At 39.2% G+C, this 16,994-nt stretch overlaps 1 protein-coding gene across 1 annotated transcript in view; it reads right to left on the reverse strand.

Moving 5' to 3' along the window:
• The window catches only part of LOC148015138 (S-adenosyl-L-methionine-dependent methyltransferases superfamily protein), a 133,535-nt gene that overhangs the window by 70,890 nt on the left and 45,651 nt on the right, over nt 1–16,994 (reverse strand). Inside the window, exons 3-6 of the mRNA XM_087665825.1 lie at nt 3,045–3,123; nt 2,820–2,958; nt 2,640–2,709; nt 2,504–2,568 (exon numbers count right to left, since the gene is read on the reverse strand). Coding sequence (XP_087521951.1) covers nt 2,504–2,568; nt 2,640–2,709; nt 2,820–2,958; nt 3,045–3,123 — 353 coding nt within the window. The remainder of the gene's footprint in view (nt 1–2,503; nt 2,569–2,639; nt 2,710–2,819; nt 2,959–3,044; nt 3,124–16,994) is intronic.

The following is a 16,994-nucleotide window of genomic DNA, read 5'->3' on the forward strand; positions in this document are numbered from 1 at the left end:
TTTTCAAAACTTCAACTTCTTCAATAAACGAATTAAATCTCACAAAAATTTATTATATTTTATCCCTAAGAGGAATGTGATTCTCTTTTATTTCTCTTGTTATATTTCTAAGAATTTTGTCATATCTATCTAAAAGCTTGTGATTCTCATAAAGACCTTGTTTTATATAGTATTTATGTTCATTTAAAATAATATAGCATACCTTACACTCCATTCTTTTTTCAAATATCGTAAAAAAAATATCCACTTGTAGAAATATTTCTTTCAAGTAATTTAACTTATTAAGATTAATTAACTTACCTTTAATGTACCTATCACATTCCCTTAATAGTAAACACTCATAACCTCTTACTTTACTTTCAAAATAATGCAGTATTTTTTTTATAAGCACAAGTCAAGTTTCAATCTAACAAAAAATAAATAAATATTATCTATATAAATTACGTATTCGTTTTTAATTATCTTATTGTAAATGCGGTTATGATAATTATATAATTCTATTAATAAGTACTTTTTCTTTGATTTTCTACTCATCTTATTGAGTTTACAATCCAAAGGATTTTTACTCTCAGTATTAGAGGATTTTTGTTTGATATTAACCGGAAAGTGATCCTGCATCAAACTTAGAGATTTACTCCAATATATAGAGTAATTATAATATAATTTACCTTCTTTTATCATGTCTTGAAATGATAATATAGCCAATTCGTTATCAAAACGATTGCATAAGTTGAAATTTTCCTCTTTTTTGTCTTCATTTTCATCTAACCTCCCCTTATTGTACTCAGACATATCGCCCATCCATGTACCATTAACATCTTTTATTTCATTATCTTGTTTTGATTCAAGATCTTTTGTCTTTTCTTCTTTGTCTTCTGACATGCCCAACTTATTACCACTAGCTCATTTCAATGAACTAACATCTGCACCTTTTGAAACCTTTACAAACTGATCATCTTGTTTTGATTCAAGATCATTTGTCTTTTCATATGAATCCGAATGGCTTTTTCTTACAAAAATAATGGAATTATTATTATAACTGAAAAAGAAAAGTGAAAGAAATACGAAGGAGTTTGCTCAGACTAGCTGTACATCATTTCCAGCCAGTGCATTAGAGTTTTTAGGCTGCCCCATTCGCACTTGAAGGCTACCAATCAAGTATTCCACCTGGTGACTGCATTCCATGATCAGTTGTCCAGTTTTTCAGCAGGTAGCCAGCATTAATACTGGTGAGCCAGTTTTAGTGTATGTTGGACAGGTCTTGGCCAATTTGCAGCTGCACTGCCCATTTAAGGCAGCCCCTATCTCACTTTGGCTGGTCATTCTTCCTTTCACACTTTGCGAGTTCAGCACACTCTTCATCATCCAGTGCGTTCATGGTCTGGGTCATCATTTCAACGGTCCTCACAGTCCCAATGCATTCAATCCCCCCGTCATACAGATCTGCCACCTGTATCCTTCAAGAAAACCTACAAAAAACAACAAAATGCTGCTGCTGTTGATGAAATGACCTCAAAGATGATGACTTCCACATGTTTGGGGCCCGTCGGTCTGTTGTTCAGCAAGATTTGGTGTGCAACAATGGAGAACAGGGAGTATCCGAGGCTAGAGTGTCAAAATGAGGCTGCTCCTCGTGATGAGGGCGACTTGCAGCTGATGATGTCAGCCTGGAATAGGGGTTGGCTTGGCTGCTGTACAGCCTGTAATGATGACATTAGCAACGAAACTCAAGTGGTTAAGGAGCAAACACTAGTTAAACGCAGCAGTTAGAGGGTGGCTGGCTGGAAAATGCAAGGAGTAGAGGCTGCTGCAAAGGAAAATGCAACCTCAAAAAGCTGTTCCCTAGCAGGTAATGCAGCACTGAATATCCCATTTACATTTGTGCTTTGTCTCTTTCACTGGTCCACTGTTTTTTATTGATCTTCTAATGCATTCAAACTCTCCCATCCTGCCATTTCCTTCTCTAGTACCATCCTCCCATTTTCCTGCTTCGCTCATTCAGCCAATTCAATAGGCTCTTCGGTATGTTCCACATATTTGTAATGGACGACTGGGTTGATAGCATATTGCCTTGACTACTAGACAGGTTTTAGAAAAAAAAATCCGCATAAATTTAAGGACAAACGGCAGCTTCCGGACAAAATGATATCTTGCAAAATGATTGCAATGTCTTTTTTGACTAGGTAATAAACAAAATTCATTGGAGCATGTATGCATACATTGCTAAGCACACTTGCATAAACACATAGACATAGAAACTCTCAAATCTATAGTTTACGTCATGAAGCTCATAGCAAGGTCATCAATAATGAGACTCATTTTGCTTCCATGTATCATTTTTTCAGCAGCATAGGAGTTCACTTTGGTTTTCAAAGCTTTGAGCTGTGCTCAACCGCTTATCAGTCTTTGGAGACTTGCAGAAAATGTAGAGGAAAATATATTCATATAAACTTTTTACTTACTAGGTTTTCATCTTTGAGCAGCACAAGAAAAAGAGTGGCACCTTAGTGTTTCTCCTCCCAACATACTCGCCAGAAACAATCCATCAGGTTTAAGTGCATTCCTGCACTGCCACCGAAACATAATGTTAAATGTTGCAGACTAAAAACTGTGGCTTTACTTTTAATACCCCATCATACTTGGGTCATGGCTCTCGGCAAGTCATTGATCCAATGCATTCCCAAGGAGCTAATAATCAGATCCAGAGATCTGCATGAACAGTTTCAAACAGGTGAAGTATAAAATGCAGTTTGAAACTTGAAATTCCAAACAATAAATGTGGATGCTGAATATCAACAAAAATTAGACACAAGCTATACCCTTCCTTGAAAGGTAGAAACTCTTCATCACCAACGACATTAAAGTTCTCTACATTGGGGTTAGTAGTTGTTTCGATCTCCATAGACTTCTTAACCATATCACGAGATATATCCATGGTGATGAGCTTCTCTACACCACCTATACACAAGACAACCTTAGAAAATCAAGTCAATAAAGCATTTGAATCAAGTGCAGTTAACAATAAGTGGTGTTAACCAGCTCACCTCGGCCTTTGAGGAGTTTCTTAGTGAATGCAACTGCACCACCCATGTTCAATGCTGTGTGAAAAGTCCTTTTACAATCCTAGATACAAGGCATGGTTAAAACTTTCAATGTGAGCACATGCATATTATAACCCTACTATATAACATGTCTGCACCCTAACCATCCACATACACTCATGCATGTGCACAACTTTTTCTTGTCATTGTAAAACCACTATTTCTACATCATTTCAGTGTAAGATGTGCAGTTCCACCAAAGATGTGAGATTCTCTCAGAGATCAAAAATCAAAAACAGTGAGAAAACAAGAGGGATCTGATCTATTTGCTGCAGTCAATAAAGATCCTGCAATTATAATAATTGAGAGTGGCAATAATGCCCAAGATCTTCTTGTCAAAAGGAAGGAAGATACTCTGCCACAAGTCCATCATATCTCCCAAATTTGAAGAATACATAACCAGAAAATCTGAGATGCAGCAGTGCAAATGGCTTTTATAAAAGATCTCTGATGTCAAGAGAGGTCCACACAGTCTCAGTAGAGCAAGTCCATCATGAGTAATGTGCAGCTGCTATTATCCCGTCTGACAAAGTTCCCCCAAGAGGAAGTGCTCCTATAATATATCTTCAAAAAACTTACTGTTCAAAGGGTAACAATCCCCATGGCTCTTTTCAATTTTTTTATTTTCCCCTGAAAGCTTCCATGCTCTGCTGTCTTGTCAATGCATACATGGTTATTCCAGCCCATAGTTTGGGAACAGTTTGTCTATAGACACTTGCTGCTAATATGTGGCAAAGGCAATTCAGGCTTCATCTTTAAGACATCACTCAATTACAAAAGCTCTACTTCCAAACATGAGTATGACCCATGTTTCTGAAACAGAGGCTCACAAGTAACCAATGAGCAAGAACAAACTCACAAGTCAATTGAGGGGAAACTATCACTCAATAGCATTGAAATAGTAAGTGGGTTCAATGGTAGCATATATAACATGATCAAGGGATGTAACTCTTGGTGCGGTGATGTCACATGTGGCACAACTGCCATGACTAAATAAGCACGACCAAGATCAAGCTGGAAACAATATCCCAACATCCCCTCTCAATGACATTTTGGGAACAAAATGGAAATAAAACTAAGAAGAGATCAAAATTGGTGTGCAAGAAGTGTCCCCTCTCAAACTGCGAAGGGGGAGGGTCGAACCCCAACTTCTGCCAATAGCTTATAAAGGCTACTCCAAGGTAAACCCTCGGTGAAGACATCAGCTACATTCTCTCAAAAAGGGAGCCAGAAACCTTCCCCAAAGAAATCACAAGTTGCTGAATCTGCTCTTAATAAGCTTGGTCCTAAACAAAGACCAAATTCCATGCCAATGTCTATTGTAATACTTCCACGCAATTTAAAATTAGTTGGTTAGTTCGAAAGTTAGTTAGTCAATTAATAAGTTAGTAAGGTTACTAACTAACATTAATAACTAACAATTTTTATTTAATTAAAAATTTTATAAAAAAACGAGAGTCGTAATCCGTCATTTTTCCTGGATTGACAAGGACTGTAGCCACCCTTCACGGAAGTTACAACGTGAACGAGAGTTATGAACCATATAAATCACTAGTATTGATGTGTATAGTATGGATGGTCCAAAAATATTAGATTTTTGGGCAAAACTAACATATTTTAGATATTAATTATAATAAATATCCTAAAAAGCTATGGAGATTTCTAGAACAAGATGTCATGTAAAAAAAAAGTAAGTGGTTTTTTCACCTTATTTTGGAGACTTAATACAAAAAAAAAAGAAAGATTGGTGAAATCGCACGCACCGCGATCGCAGTTTACAAGTAGTAAACAACACTTCAAACAGGGAGGAGTCATTTGGAAAATTTTTAGGCAAGTGTCTTAAAGTTTTACCCCCCTTTCAGAGCCAACGGAACTATTAGAATTGTGATTTGAGCATCATATTGCCGATTTTTCCAAGATCCCCTCCACAAAGAGCTCTTCTTCTTAACCACAACCCTTCTTCTCTTGTTTAGCTATAAATATGAGGCATGGGGAGCAGTTAGAGAAGCACAAGAAAACCCCGAGAGGCTACGAGAGAAAGGTGGAGAGAGGGAAGTAGGAAAATACCCCTCCAAGAGATTGAGAGAGAGAGAGAGAGAGAGAGAGAGAGAGAGAGAGATTAAAGGTCTCTTGCATTGGCAGATAGATCTCATTCGGCATGCAGACTTGCTCCCTCGGGAGGACTTGCTTCCCTGGCATATGGCAATTTCCTCTGGGTCTTTGCCATGATTTGTGTAACTTTTTTGTGGCTTAGTACTGGGATTTTACACACGTTGGTCTAGGGCCCTCATGTATTTTGTAATCATGTAATCATGTAAACTTGTATTTTTTTTTCGTAATTAATACAATTACCTTTTACAAAAAGAGAGAGAGAGAGAGAGAGAGAGAGAGTATATTAACGTCTCTAAAAGGCCAATGTGGCCTATGAGACCAAAGCAATACATACAATGATGGTGTATTTCTCATCTGGAACAAGAAAAATATGAAAAACATGCCTATAAGACTAAAAAAAAATGAAATAGTGTCCTATAAAAGGGAAACATGTCAGTGATCTGAAAGTGAGAGTAGAGAAAGGAAAACTCTCGATCAATGATATATCTGTTCTCTAAGGAGGTGTATCTCTGCATGGCTGAGACGTCTCGGCATCTGTCTCCTGTGGCGCTCTATGATGGCCTTAATTTGTCTGTGGTGTGGATGTCTAGGCCTTCGTCCGGGTGGACGTGGATGCCTAGACCGGCTAAGTGCCACTGCTCTATCCAAAGGGACACCTACAGAAGATGAGGTCCAATGATGATGTACTCCTGTAGACTATGTAGCAGTAGTAGTGGTATCTGTCATACTCTGTCGTGTATCAGTGAAAAAGTCAGTGACTGCTCTCTGTCTATGTGAGCTGAGCTGTGGGAACCTCCTACTTCGTAGAATTGTTGCTCTACGCCTCGGGAGCTCCAAGAGGAAGAATCCCAAGCATCTCTGATCCTCAAACTACATGATCCGTCTCAGGGGTCCAAAACCCTCTCGAAACAGACAGTGGTATCTACCTCGTATGTCATAATATATAGTGCATCGGCATATGTTGTGTTCCTCTGTCTCTGGCTCTCTGTCGCATAGTGGGCATATGCGTTCTTCTATCTGTATACCCTCCCATCTGCCTGTCGCATAGAGAAAAAGAGAGTGAGAGTGAGAGTGAGAGAGAGAGAGTGGAGTTACTCCGAGAGACTGCAAGGAAGAGAGTTAGCTTAATTTTCCCTATCTCTATCTTCGACTAAGTCATCTTCTCTTACACTCTTACATCTCAAATTCATTCCTCCTTTACCTCTCAAATCCACTTACAGACGATAGCCCCCAAGCGAAAGATCTCTCCAAACATTGAAACTCCCACCACAACCAACGGGACCGCGAACCAAGGGATTGCAACTACAAATAACGCATCTCTTATGAATTAGATGCATCCCGTTGTATTAGGGAAAAGAAATTGGGAGAAAAGAACGTTTGCATTAATTATCACAACTTATTTGAGCATGTTTCGAGATAATGAGAGTACTAGGAAAATTTTGTTCATCACATTCATCTTAGATGATCAATTAAAATTACACTTAGAAGCTGTTAAATTGCACATAAATTGCACATAAATTGCATAGAAATTTCATGCTAATATATATATATATATATATATGTGTGTGTGTGTGTGTGTGTGTGTGTGTGTGTGTGTGTGTGTGTGTGTGTGTATATATACACACATATATATGTATATATATATATATGTGTGTGTGTGTACATGTGTGTGTGTGTGTGTGTGTGTGTGTGTGTGTGTGTGTGTATACACATATGTATATGTATATACACATATGTACATATACATATACATATGTATATATACATATACATATGTGTATATACATAGATATATATATGTATATACATATACATATGTGTGTGTGTGTGTGTGTATATATATATATATATATATATATATATATGTATATATACATATGTATATACACATATATACATATGTGTATATACATATGTATATATGTGTATATACCTATGTATATATACATATATATATATATATATATATATATATATATATATATATATATATATATATATATATGTATATATACCTATATACATATATACATATAATATATGTATCTATGCATACATATGTATATATGTATACATACATATGTATATATATGTATATATGTATATATGTATATATATGTGTATATATATATGTATACATACATATGTATACATATATATATATATGTACATATATATATGTGTATATATGTATGTATATATATATATATATATATATATATATATATATATATATATATATATATACATATATACACACACACACACACACACACACATATATATATATATATATATATATATATATATATATACATACATATATACACATATATATATGTACATATATATATATATATATATATATATATATATATGTACATATATATATGTGTATATATGTGTGTGTGTGTGTGTGTGTGTATATATATATATATATGTGTGTGTGTGTGTGTGTGTGTGTGTGTGTGTGTGTACATATATATATGTACACATATATATGTATATATATATATATACATATATATGTGTACATATATATATGTATATACATATATAGATATATATGTATATCTATATATATATAAAGTTTCAAGAATACGCATTAAACTGCAATTAAGCTAGATAGATTTTATGCATCCGCATCCGTTTGCTTGGTTGAAATAATAGGAAATCCTATTACATCTCACAAAACATAGATTGAACTTGCGATAGAATATGTAGGGTTCCTAAGAAGTTGAAAGAATTTCAAACCCTAAAGAGTTTAAGGATTCTTCTCAATGCCCATCTTGCTTGAAGCTGAAAGGAATTCAAAGTCCTTAAGTAACTATATGAATTATCGAAAAACCCTAGTCAAATGAATACGTAGGGTTCCATTGTAGGCAAGCCAATGTCCCAAATTGCAGTCAACATTACAAGGATACACCTTCATTCAAAAGAATGAGAAAATTAAATTAGGTTATCTCTGGCAAATAATAACCAGAATAAAGCCAAGACTAGATGCTATCACATCAAATCGGAATTTTCTTTGACAGAGAGAAGAAAGAATTGTCTAGTACATATTGTGCACTTCTGCTTGTGTTTGCACTTAGAAACACCTGTTTGGAAAAGGAGTCATCTAACAAAGGAATTGATAAGAGGAAAGTCTTTCAAATTAGATTCAAGTTGAAACACTTGAGAAAGGCGTGTTGAGCACCCCCAGCTAGTCGCCAACCCTATCCAAGGGGGTTTTTAATAGCCACGTTGAGAATGTGGACTGAACCTGTCATGAGAGGTCTCTCCGTGGAAACATCTATTCACAGGAGGATGCTCGGGTGCCAAGGGGGCTCTGGCTGTAAATCTCTTGCCTTTGGGTCCTACTCAGATGGTCTACATGACTCGAGAAGGAATCTCGAGGCCTTGTTACTAATGCAAGAGCGGAAACTTGGAGGAAAATAAGACGCATCCTTACGGATTGCGAGAATCGTCCTATGGACGGAATTTATATCTCAGTTAAAACTTTGATATTAAGTTTACTTCAAAGGACATTGTCTGATCTATTTTCATGTCAATACATAAAATTACGTAAAAGAACATGTGACTAACGGGTTAATTAAGGAAGCTACTTGTATATGTTACCACTAATGTGCCCTTAGGTAAGTAGGAAACTAAAGCTATCAAGGGAAGCGGATGGGCGGAATCCCCGATGGGTGTCCTACAGCAAGGTGGTCCCAGAGAACTAGGAGGCTTCTCGACATTCAAATCGCGAAGACGTATTGGCCTTCAATAATGTAGGGTAAAACCCTGGCTCATATTGTTTTACGAGGCCAGAATGGGACTTTACCCTACAGGTAGAGAGGTCGAGCGATGCATCCCTCTCATTTTCCATTCTCTTTGAACGAAGTGCGATATGAGTCCGCCTCCGTTTAGATGCTCTGCGCAAAGTAGATCCGACACTAGAAGGCTATAGAACGACTTGACCGTTAGAAACACAAAAAGATTCAGGTCAATCCTAACAGGATTGGCCGATATGTTTCATTGCGGAGTAGACTCGGAATTCGCTAACCGACAAACCCTGTGACATTCCATGGGAGTGCCAAGCAACGTCTTTTAGATTAGACTCCCGATGGACTACTAAAACGTATCGCGACCCAAGCACGTTACAACTATGGCATTCTAACTATCTATATAGAGATAGTGGGCCAATCCTATGAGTAACCCAAGTCGTCAAGTAACTATCACAAATAGAGAATATCCAAGGTAGCATCAGACTGCCATGTAGTACACCTTTGTAGATGTTCCTACAATAATGAGTTGCTTCCACCAAGATTCATAAAGCAAGAGACGATCAAAACCCACCATGACATCTCCTATTATCTATATCTCCAACCTAATCCAAATATGTATATGCCCGAAGTACCACTCACTTGTTATAACAGATCCCCAACTAATAGGTATTCAAACATACCATAGGTTTTTCTGTTAGCTTTGTACATATTATTAGGTTATGATGCCTACAGTGTTGGCAAAGATCTTATTTCTTGTATTGCGTACAGCTTCTTGTGAGCTTGTTTACATCAAACAAGGACATTGGGAGCACTGTCAGTATCATAGTCTGTCATATTATCTTGTACTAGATTCCTCCATTTCAGGCATACGAAGTGGAGATGAGGATCTCTAGGCCTTGATCATCACATCCACTGCTTCATTTCACCTGTTCACACTGCACAGTTCATTTAATCAAGTGCATCACACTTTGCCATGTGGCAGTGTATGGCCAATTTTAGTAGGCACTATCATTTTGGCATCATCAGGTCAGTCTGTTCTTGCCCTCATTGCCTACACATAGATAGCCCACCACATGCCTCTAGATCACAATAGCTCACATCATTCCAGCCAGCCAATATTCTTCCAACTCTTCCTTTGTCAAATTCTCACCTTCTATCATTAATTCAGTGCCCTCACTTTTCTGACGCACCTCTGCAGGTACAGGGCTGATTGTGTGCAGCTTTGTATCAGTGTTCAGATCCATGTTTTCCTTCTGTTTCTTTTTTGTTTCATTTGCTCTTCTCCTCTCCATGTTCCTGCTTCTGTTGCACACTCTTGCATGGTATTATCACCAAATCAAAGTGACAGAGAAGCTTTTTATTGCAGCGTTTTCCCTCTGATCTGCTGTGTTTTAACTTCCTGCAGCCTTGCAACCTGATCATGGACCCTTACAGCTGTTGCCAGTCTCTCGTCAACTGGCATCACCATCCTACAAGTATTCTCCTATGAACAGCAGGACCACAAAGGGACCAAGACCGTGAAGACCAGCATTTCAACCACCATGATCGTGAGGATCATTGCAAAGACTCCCAAGCATGGGAGGATCATCACGAAAACTATTATCATGTAGATCACAAGGATAGACATGAGGGCCCTGGATCTTGTAATGTGGATCGAGATGCAGGCAACCAGCCTCCCTTCTGTTCAGCATCCTTTCATGTCCTCCATCTTTCTTCACCATCCATGTCCTCCATTCCAAGGATCACCCTCATGGTACCAACTGTTCAGATGCCAATACTTTCCCATCTCCCTAAGAAAGACAAGCTCCATGGCTCAAATTGGCCCATCTAGTCATGCAACATCAAGTGTATCCTCGACAAATTTGATATCTAGGATTTCATCACCCTCCTTACTCCCCAAACCCTCAAATGGGATCTACAATAGATTCAACAATCTTAGAAGACTAGCTCAATTCTCAAACCTCTTCCTTCCTCTTCATGAGCTATCCCAGGGACGTGAAATTTTGAGATGTTTTAATCTTGCTGATAACATTTGATTAAATTATTAATCAAATGTGCAAGGTTGCTTAGCACATGTGATGGACCCCGAGGTTGCAGTGGGTATCAAAGGCAAAAGTTGTAATAAGCTATGCCTGACAGGTACTAGGTAATATCCGGTGTCAAATTTGAGCCTAGACCAATTTATTGGCCACTAATGTCAATGGTGACATTAGAGACTAGATATTAATTTATTAATGAATTAATGCCAATCTAAGAGGTCAATAACTGCTCAAGGATACTTGGAAGATAAATTGGCCTAGCCAATTTAAATATTGGCTGATGAAATTAATTTTAATTATTTTAGTGCTCAAGAAGAGTTGTGAGAGAAAGAGAAGAAAATAAGCCCTGTGTATTTGCAACCTTAGAAATGATTTGTTAAGGTTTTTCCAGGTATCAGTCTTACAACATGTGACAGTAGTTTGGAGCCCTCTAGGAGCATATGACTATAACCCAAGGTCCTTCTAGTGCAGATGACAACATACAAGACGGGGCAGCAGTCTTTCTCGTGGTCCTAAGCTGTAGGTGATAGCTTCCATGGCTGTTTGAGCATCAGCAATTTTTCAGTGTTTCTCACAATGAAACTCCAAAATTTCTCTCTCTATAGCATTCACTCTTATCCCCTAGCCATCTCTCAAGTTACCTCGGCATTTTTCGGCAGTTTGAGTCATTAGAGGAAGAGATTTTAGTCAATCTATAATGTAAACCCTAATTTACGGCAGAAATTAGGATCTTCACAGCCGCCTCAAGATACATGCTTGGAATTGAGAGCCTAGGACTTGAATTCCAATACCTAAAGTTGAGGAATTTCAGAGAGATTCACAAAAGCCCAACTAACCAATATTAGACTTGGGGCTGAATTTGTCTTTCAAGGAGCAAGGTAAAGGTCAATCCCCAAGCAAACCAAGGGGCAAATTGGTTTGGAGACTTGTTGGTCAGTTTTGACAGCAAGAGGCACTTCGATTAACGAAGGAGATCAAAGGATCTCAGTTGTACTCCATCCACTTGCAATAAAAGTTAAAGAAATACCACAAGAGACACCAGCCAACAAGCGGTCCAAAGTCCAAGATTGTATGGTAAAGTGCGTTTTTCACTTTTGTGAATTTGTTAATTGCTGTAATTAAGTGCTTAATTAGGTTATTTACCACCCTATTCGAGAAGGAAGGCTAGTTTCATGAACTGCCATGATTCAATACTCCATCTGTGACGCATCCATCATGCGTCTAAGTCTAGACTAGATTGTCCTCTCTTCACTAACTCAAGAACTTCACTACCGGATAAGTCTCGAAATGAAGCTACAATAGTTTTCTGCCATGGACTCCCCAACCATCAAGGATCACATCACAAAGATGGAAGAGATTCAGGATAAGCTTACATTCTTCATTTGCCTCAAAGACATGGTTGTGACTCTTTTGCAACATCTATTGTCCATGAGGATGATCCGTTCACCAATCTTCTCACGTCTTGTGTTTGGGACACCATCACCAGGGAGCAATTAGTGTAAAGAAAGCATAAGAAAAGCAAATAACCACTTTGATACAAGGCAAAGAAATAGGGTTTGCAATGAAGATAATAGACTCTACAAAATACACTCACAATGAATAAACTTCGAAACTCGAAGAATTAATGAAATGATAAATCAAATATAATGATGTTGCAATAAGGGCCCTAGCCTTCATGCCTCTAGGATTGGAGTTGAGGCATGCACTAAGACATTGATGGAATGACCTAAGATGAAGTGTCCTCGTTGATCATGCAGCAACACTTATGAAGAAGAATGCTTTGTTGGAGGGAGGGAAATGTAGTCCTTTGGGTAGGGAGATGTCAAAGAAGACATTAAGTAAAAATAAATAGTAGTAAAAAGAGTGAAACACGGTCGTTCATAGTTGTGGATGACGACAAGGATGATCTCCAAGGGCAACAGCAATGAAAACAAAATTGTATGTTGATGGATGGACTTGGTAGTAGCAAAAACACAAATGTTTGCTGGCTAAAGAGTGCCTTAAGAAAGGTCTCTAGCGATAGCAGTAACGGAAGAAATTGGCTGCTAGTGGATACACCTATAGCCGCAAAAATGCAAATGTTTCTAGCTAGAAAAGCCTCCATGTGGGATATGCTAGGATCTGCATAGAAAAAACACTCAAAGTGTACTAACATGACTAAAATAAGAGAATTCAAATAAGAACACAAAAGAAAAGAACAAGAATGTAATGAATGAATAAATGAATGGAGAAAATATGATATAGATGGAGCTCAAGAAAGGAACATATCCAAAAGAAATTCTCTCTTATGGCACTAGACTAAGAGAGACTGTTAGAGAGCATTTGTGAGACTGCGCAACGGAAGAGAAACACGAATACAAAGAGAAGTAGAAAGAGAGAGAGAGAGAGAGAGAGAGAGAGAGAAAGCAGAAGATGAAACACAAGGTTATTGGCCAAAGCTAGAGCACTCTAGTTGTCCACACACAACTCCGTATGTCCTAGCTGAGGAAAGCCAATCTCTACTAACATGCGACGAAGCCAAACCACCTCCATAGCTATAGAACATAAAGCACAATACTTGGCCTTCGTAGAAGAAAGAGCTATAGTAGGCTACTTCTTGCTACTCCACGAGATAACACTCGATCCAATGGAGAATACATAACCTGTAGTGAACCATCACTTGCCCACCAATCAAAATCACTCCAACTAGAGAGAGTAACCCCCTCTCCATAAATGATCCCATAGGATCGAGCCCTTGCAAATAACGAAAAACACACGAGGCCATGCTCCAGTGCTCCTAAGTGGGAGCCGTCATGAAAAAAGACAACAAAGCTACAACAAAAGAAATATCCAATTGAGTGTGAATAAGCCAGATGAGGGAGCCAATAAGACACCTGTAACGAGTGGCATCCATAAGGGGAACTTCATCTTGGACTCTGGATCCATGGGGCATGAAAGAGGCCAACAATCGGCCATACCCAACTCCAAGAGAAGCTCGAAAATGTACCTATGCAATGAAACAAAGATGCCATGTGTCATCTGATAAACGTCCAAGCCAAGGAAGAAGTGAAGGATCCCTAGATTTATCATGTCAAACTCCTGTCGCAAAAATCTCCCATATGTCCATCTGATAAATCGACCAACGGTAACACATCCTGGCCCGAGCTAGAGCACTCTAGTTGTCCACATGCAGCTCCATAGGTCCTGGCTGAGGAAAGCCAATCTCTGCCAACATGCGGCGAAGCCAACAAACCACCTTACAGCTAATCTCCCATATGTCCATCTGATAAATAGACCAACGGTAACACATCCTAGCCAGAGCTAGAGCACTCTAGTTATCCACATGCAGCTCCATAGGTCCTGGCTGAGGAAAGCCAATCTCTGCCAACATGTGGCAAAGCCAACAAACCACCTCCATAGCTGTAGAACATAAAGCACGATACTTGACCTCTATAGAAGAAAGGGCTACAGTAAACTACTTCTTGCTACTCTACAAGATAACTCCCGATCCAAGGAAGAAGGCATAACCTGTAGTGGACCTCTATGAATCCACGTCACCTGCGAAGTCAGAATCACTTCAACCAGAGAGAGCAGCCCCCTCTCCATACATGATCCCGTAGGATCAAGTCCCTACAATAACGAAGGACACCCAAGGTCACACTCCAGTGCTCCTAAGTGGGAGTCCTCATGAAAAAAAACAACGAAGTTGCAATAAAGGAAATATCCGGCCGAGTGTGAATAAGTCAAATGAGGGAGCCAACAAGACACCTACAATGAGTGGCATCTCTAAGGGAAACTCCAACTGCCAAAAGCTTGGACTCGGGGTCCATGGGGCATGAAAGAGGCTGACAATCAGCCATACCAAACTCTGAGAGAAGCTCGAAAATTTACCTGTGCTGCGAAACAAAGATGCCCTATGCCATTTGATAAATCTCCAAGGGAATGAAGAAGTGAAGGATCCCTAGATCCATCTTGTTAAACTCCTCCGCAAAATCTCCCAAGTACAATCAACCTCCTGAGTATGCTCCTTGTAATGATAAGATCATCCACATATAAGATGAGTAAAACATAACTGTCACCCTCAACCTAGAAGTATAGGTTGGGATCATGAGTTAATCGATGGAAGCCAATCTGAAAAAGAAATCCATCAATCCTCTGATACCAAGCTCTGGGAGCTTGCTTCAGGCCATAAAGGGCCTTCCGCAATTCAAAAAGACAAACTTCATGTCCATCTGATAAACAAGCCAACAATAACACAGTGTTCCTAGCTAGAGCTAGAGTACTCTGGTTATCCACACGTAGCTCCATAGGTCCTAGCTAAGAAAAGCCAATCTCTGCCAACATGTGGCGAAGCCAAACCGCCTCCATAGCTATAAAACATAAAGTACTATACTCGGCCTCTGTAGAAGAAAAAGCTACAGTAGGTTGCTTCTTGCTACTCTACAAGATAACTCCCGATCCAAGAGAGAAGGCACAACCTGTAGTGCGCCTCCATGAATCCACATCACCTACCCAGTCAGAATCACTCCAACCAGAGAGAGTAACCCCCTCCGTGAATCCACATCACCTACCCAATCAAAATCACTCCAACCAAAGAGAGCAACCCCCTCTTCGTACATGATCCCGTAGGATCGAGCCGCTTGCTAATAACAAAGAACATGCGAGGTCATGCTCCAGTGCTCCTAAGTGGGAGTCGTCATGAAAGAAGACAACAAAGCCACAATAAAAGAAATATCCGGCCAAGTGTGAATAAGCCAGATGAGGAAGCCAACAAGAGACTTGTAACAAGTGGCATTTGTAAGGGAAACTCCAACTGCCAAAAGCTTGGAGTCTGGGTCCACAGGGCATGAAAGAGGCCAACAATCGACCATAATAAACTTCGAGAGAAGCTCGGAAATGTACCTGTGCTACAAAACAAAGATGCCATGTGCCATCTGATAAATCTCCAAGCCAAGGAAGAAGTGAAGGATCCCTAGATCTATCATGTGAGACTCCTGTCGCAAAATCTCTCAAGTACAATCAACCTCCTAAGTGTGGTTCCCTGTAATGATAAGATCATCCACATACAAGATGAGCAAAACACACCTGTCACCATCAATCTGGAAATATAGGTCGAGATCATAAGCTGATCGATGATGTGAAGAAGGAATCGATCAATCCTCTGGTATCAGGCTCTAGAAGAAACATAAATCCACTCCTCAAGGACTCCATTCAAGGAGGCAGACTTCACGTCCATCTGATAAACAAGTCAACGGTAGTGGGCTATAGGAGCCAAAATAACCCTAATAGCAAACATCCGAGCCATAGGTGCAAAAGTCTCAAAATAGTCCAACCCTACCCTCTAAGCAAAACCCTTGGCAACAAGCCTAGCTTTGTGCTTGTCCAAGAAACCATCTGCAAGGTAGTCTTAAAGACCCACTTCACACGTATCACGTTCCACTTCAGAGGACACGAAACCAACTCTCAACTCTGATTATGCTCGATGGAATAGAGTTCCTCCTACATGGCCTAATGCCAAATATCCTGTGCAAGATCCTCCTCAATCATAGTAGGCTCACGATCATGAAGAATCTGTGACATAAGAGTATAGTTTACACAAAGTGAACTATTTCACTAGGCCTATAAGTGAGCTGATCTGCATGGACATGTAGGAGAAGCAAGAAAGTGAGAAACATCTAAATCTTGCATGAGTTGTCAATACCAATAGGGAATTTGAATAGGCTCATCTTGTTGTGAGGGAAACTGTCTAGTCTCCAATACTTATAATGCACCTGTCTGAGGTAGGGACTCCCCCTCACCAAGAGAAGGTAGACCTCCTCATCTAAACAAGGCTCCCCCCGCTAACAACTGAGCACCTCAAAAAGACTCCAAAGGGGAGGCAGAAAGGATGGAAGTATGCAATGAAGTAGAACAAATAGTCGCATCCATCAATGGTGGTAGGGAAGCCAGAGTTGGGGGAGGGGGGGGGGACAAAGAAAGGGTGTACAGAGGCAACC

The sequence above is a fragment of the Lygodium microphyllum genome, chromosome 24 (assembly GCF_053477565.2).
Source record: "Lygodium microphyllum isolate KBCC chromosome 24, Lygodium_microphyllum_v1.1.10, whole genome shotgun sequence".
NCBI classification, from domain to species: Eukaryota; Viridiplantae; Streptophyta; class Polypodiopsida; order Schizaeales; family Lygodiaceae; genus Lygodium; species Lygodium microphyllum.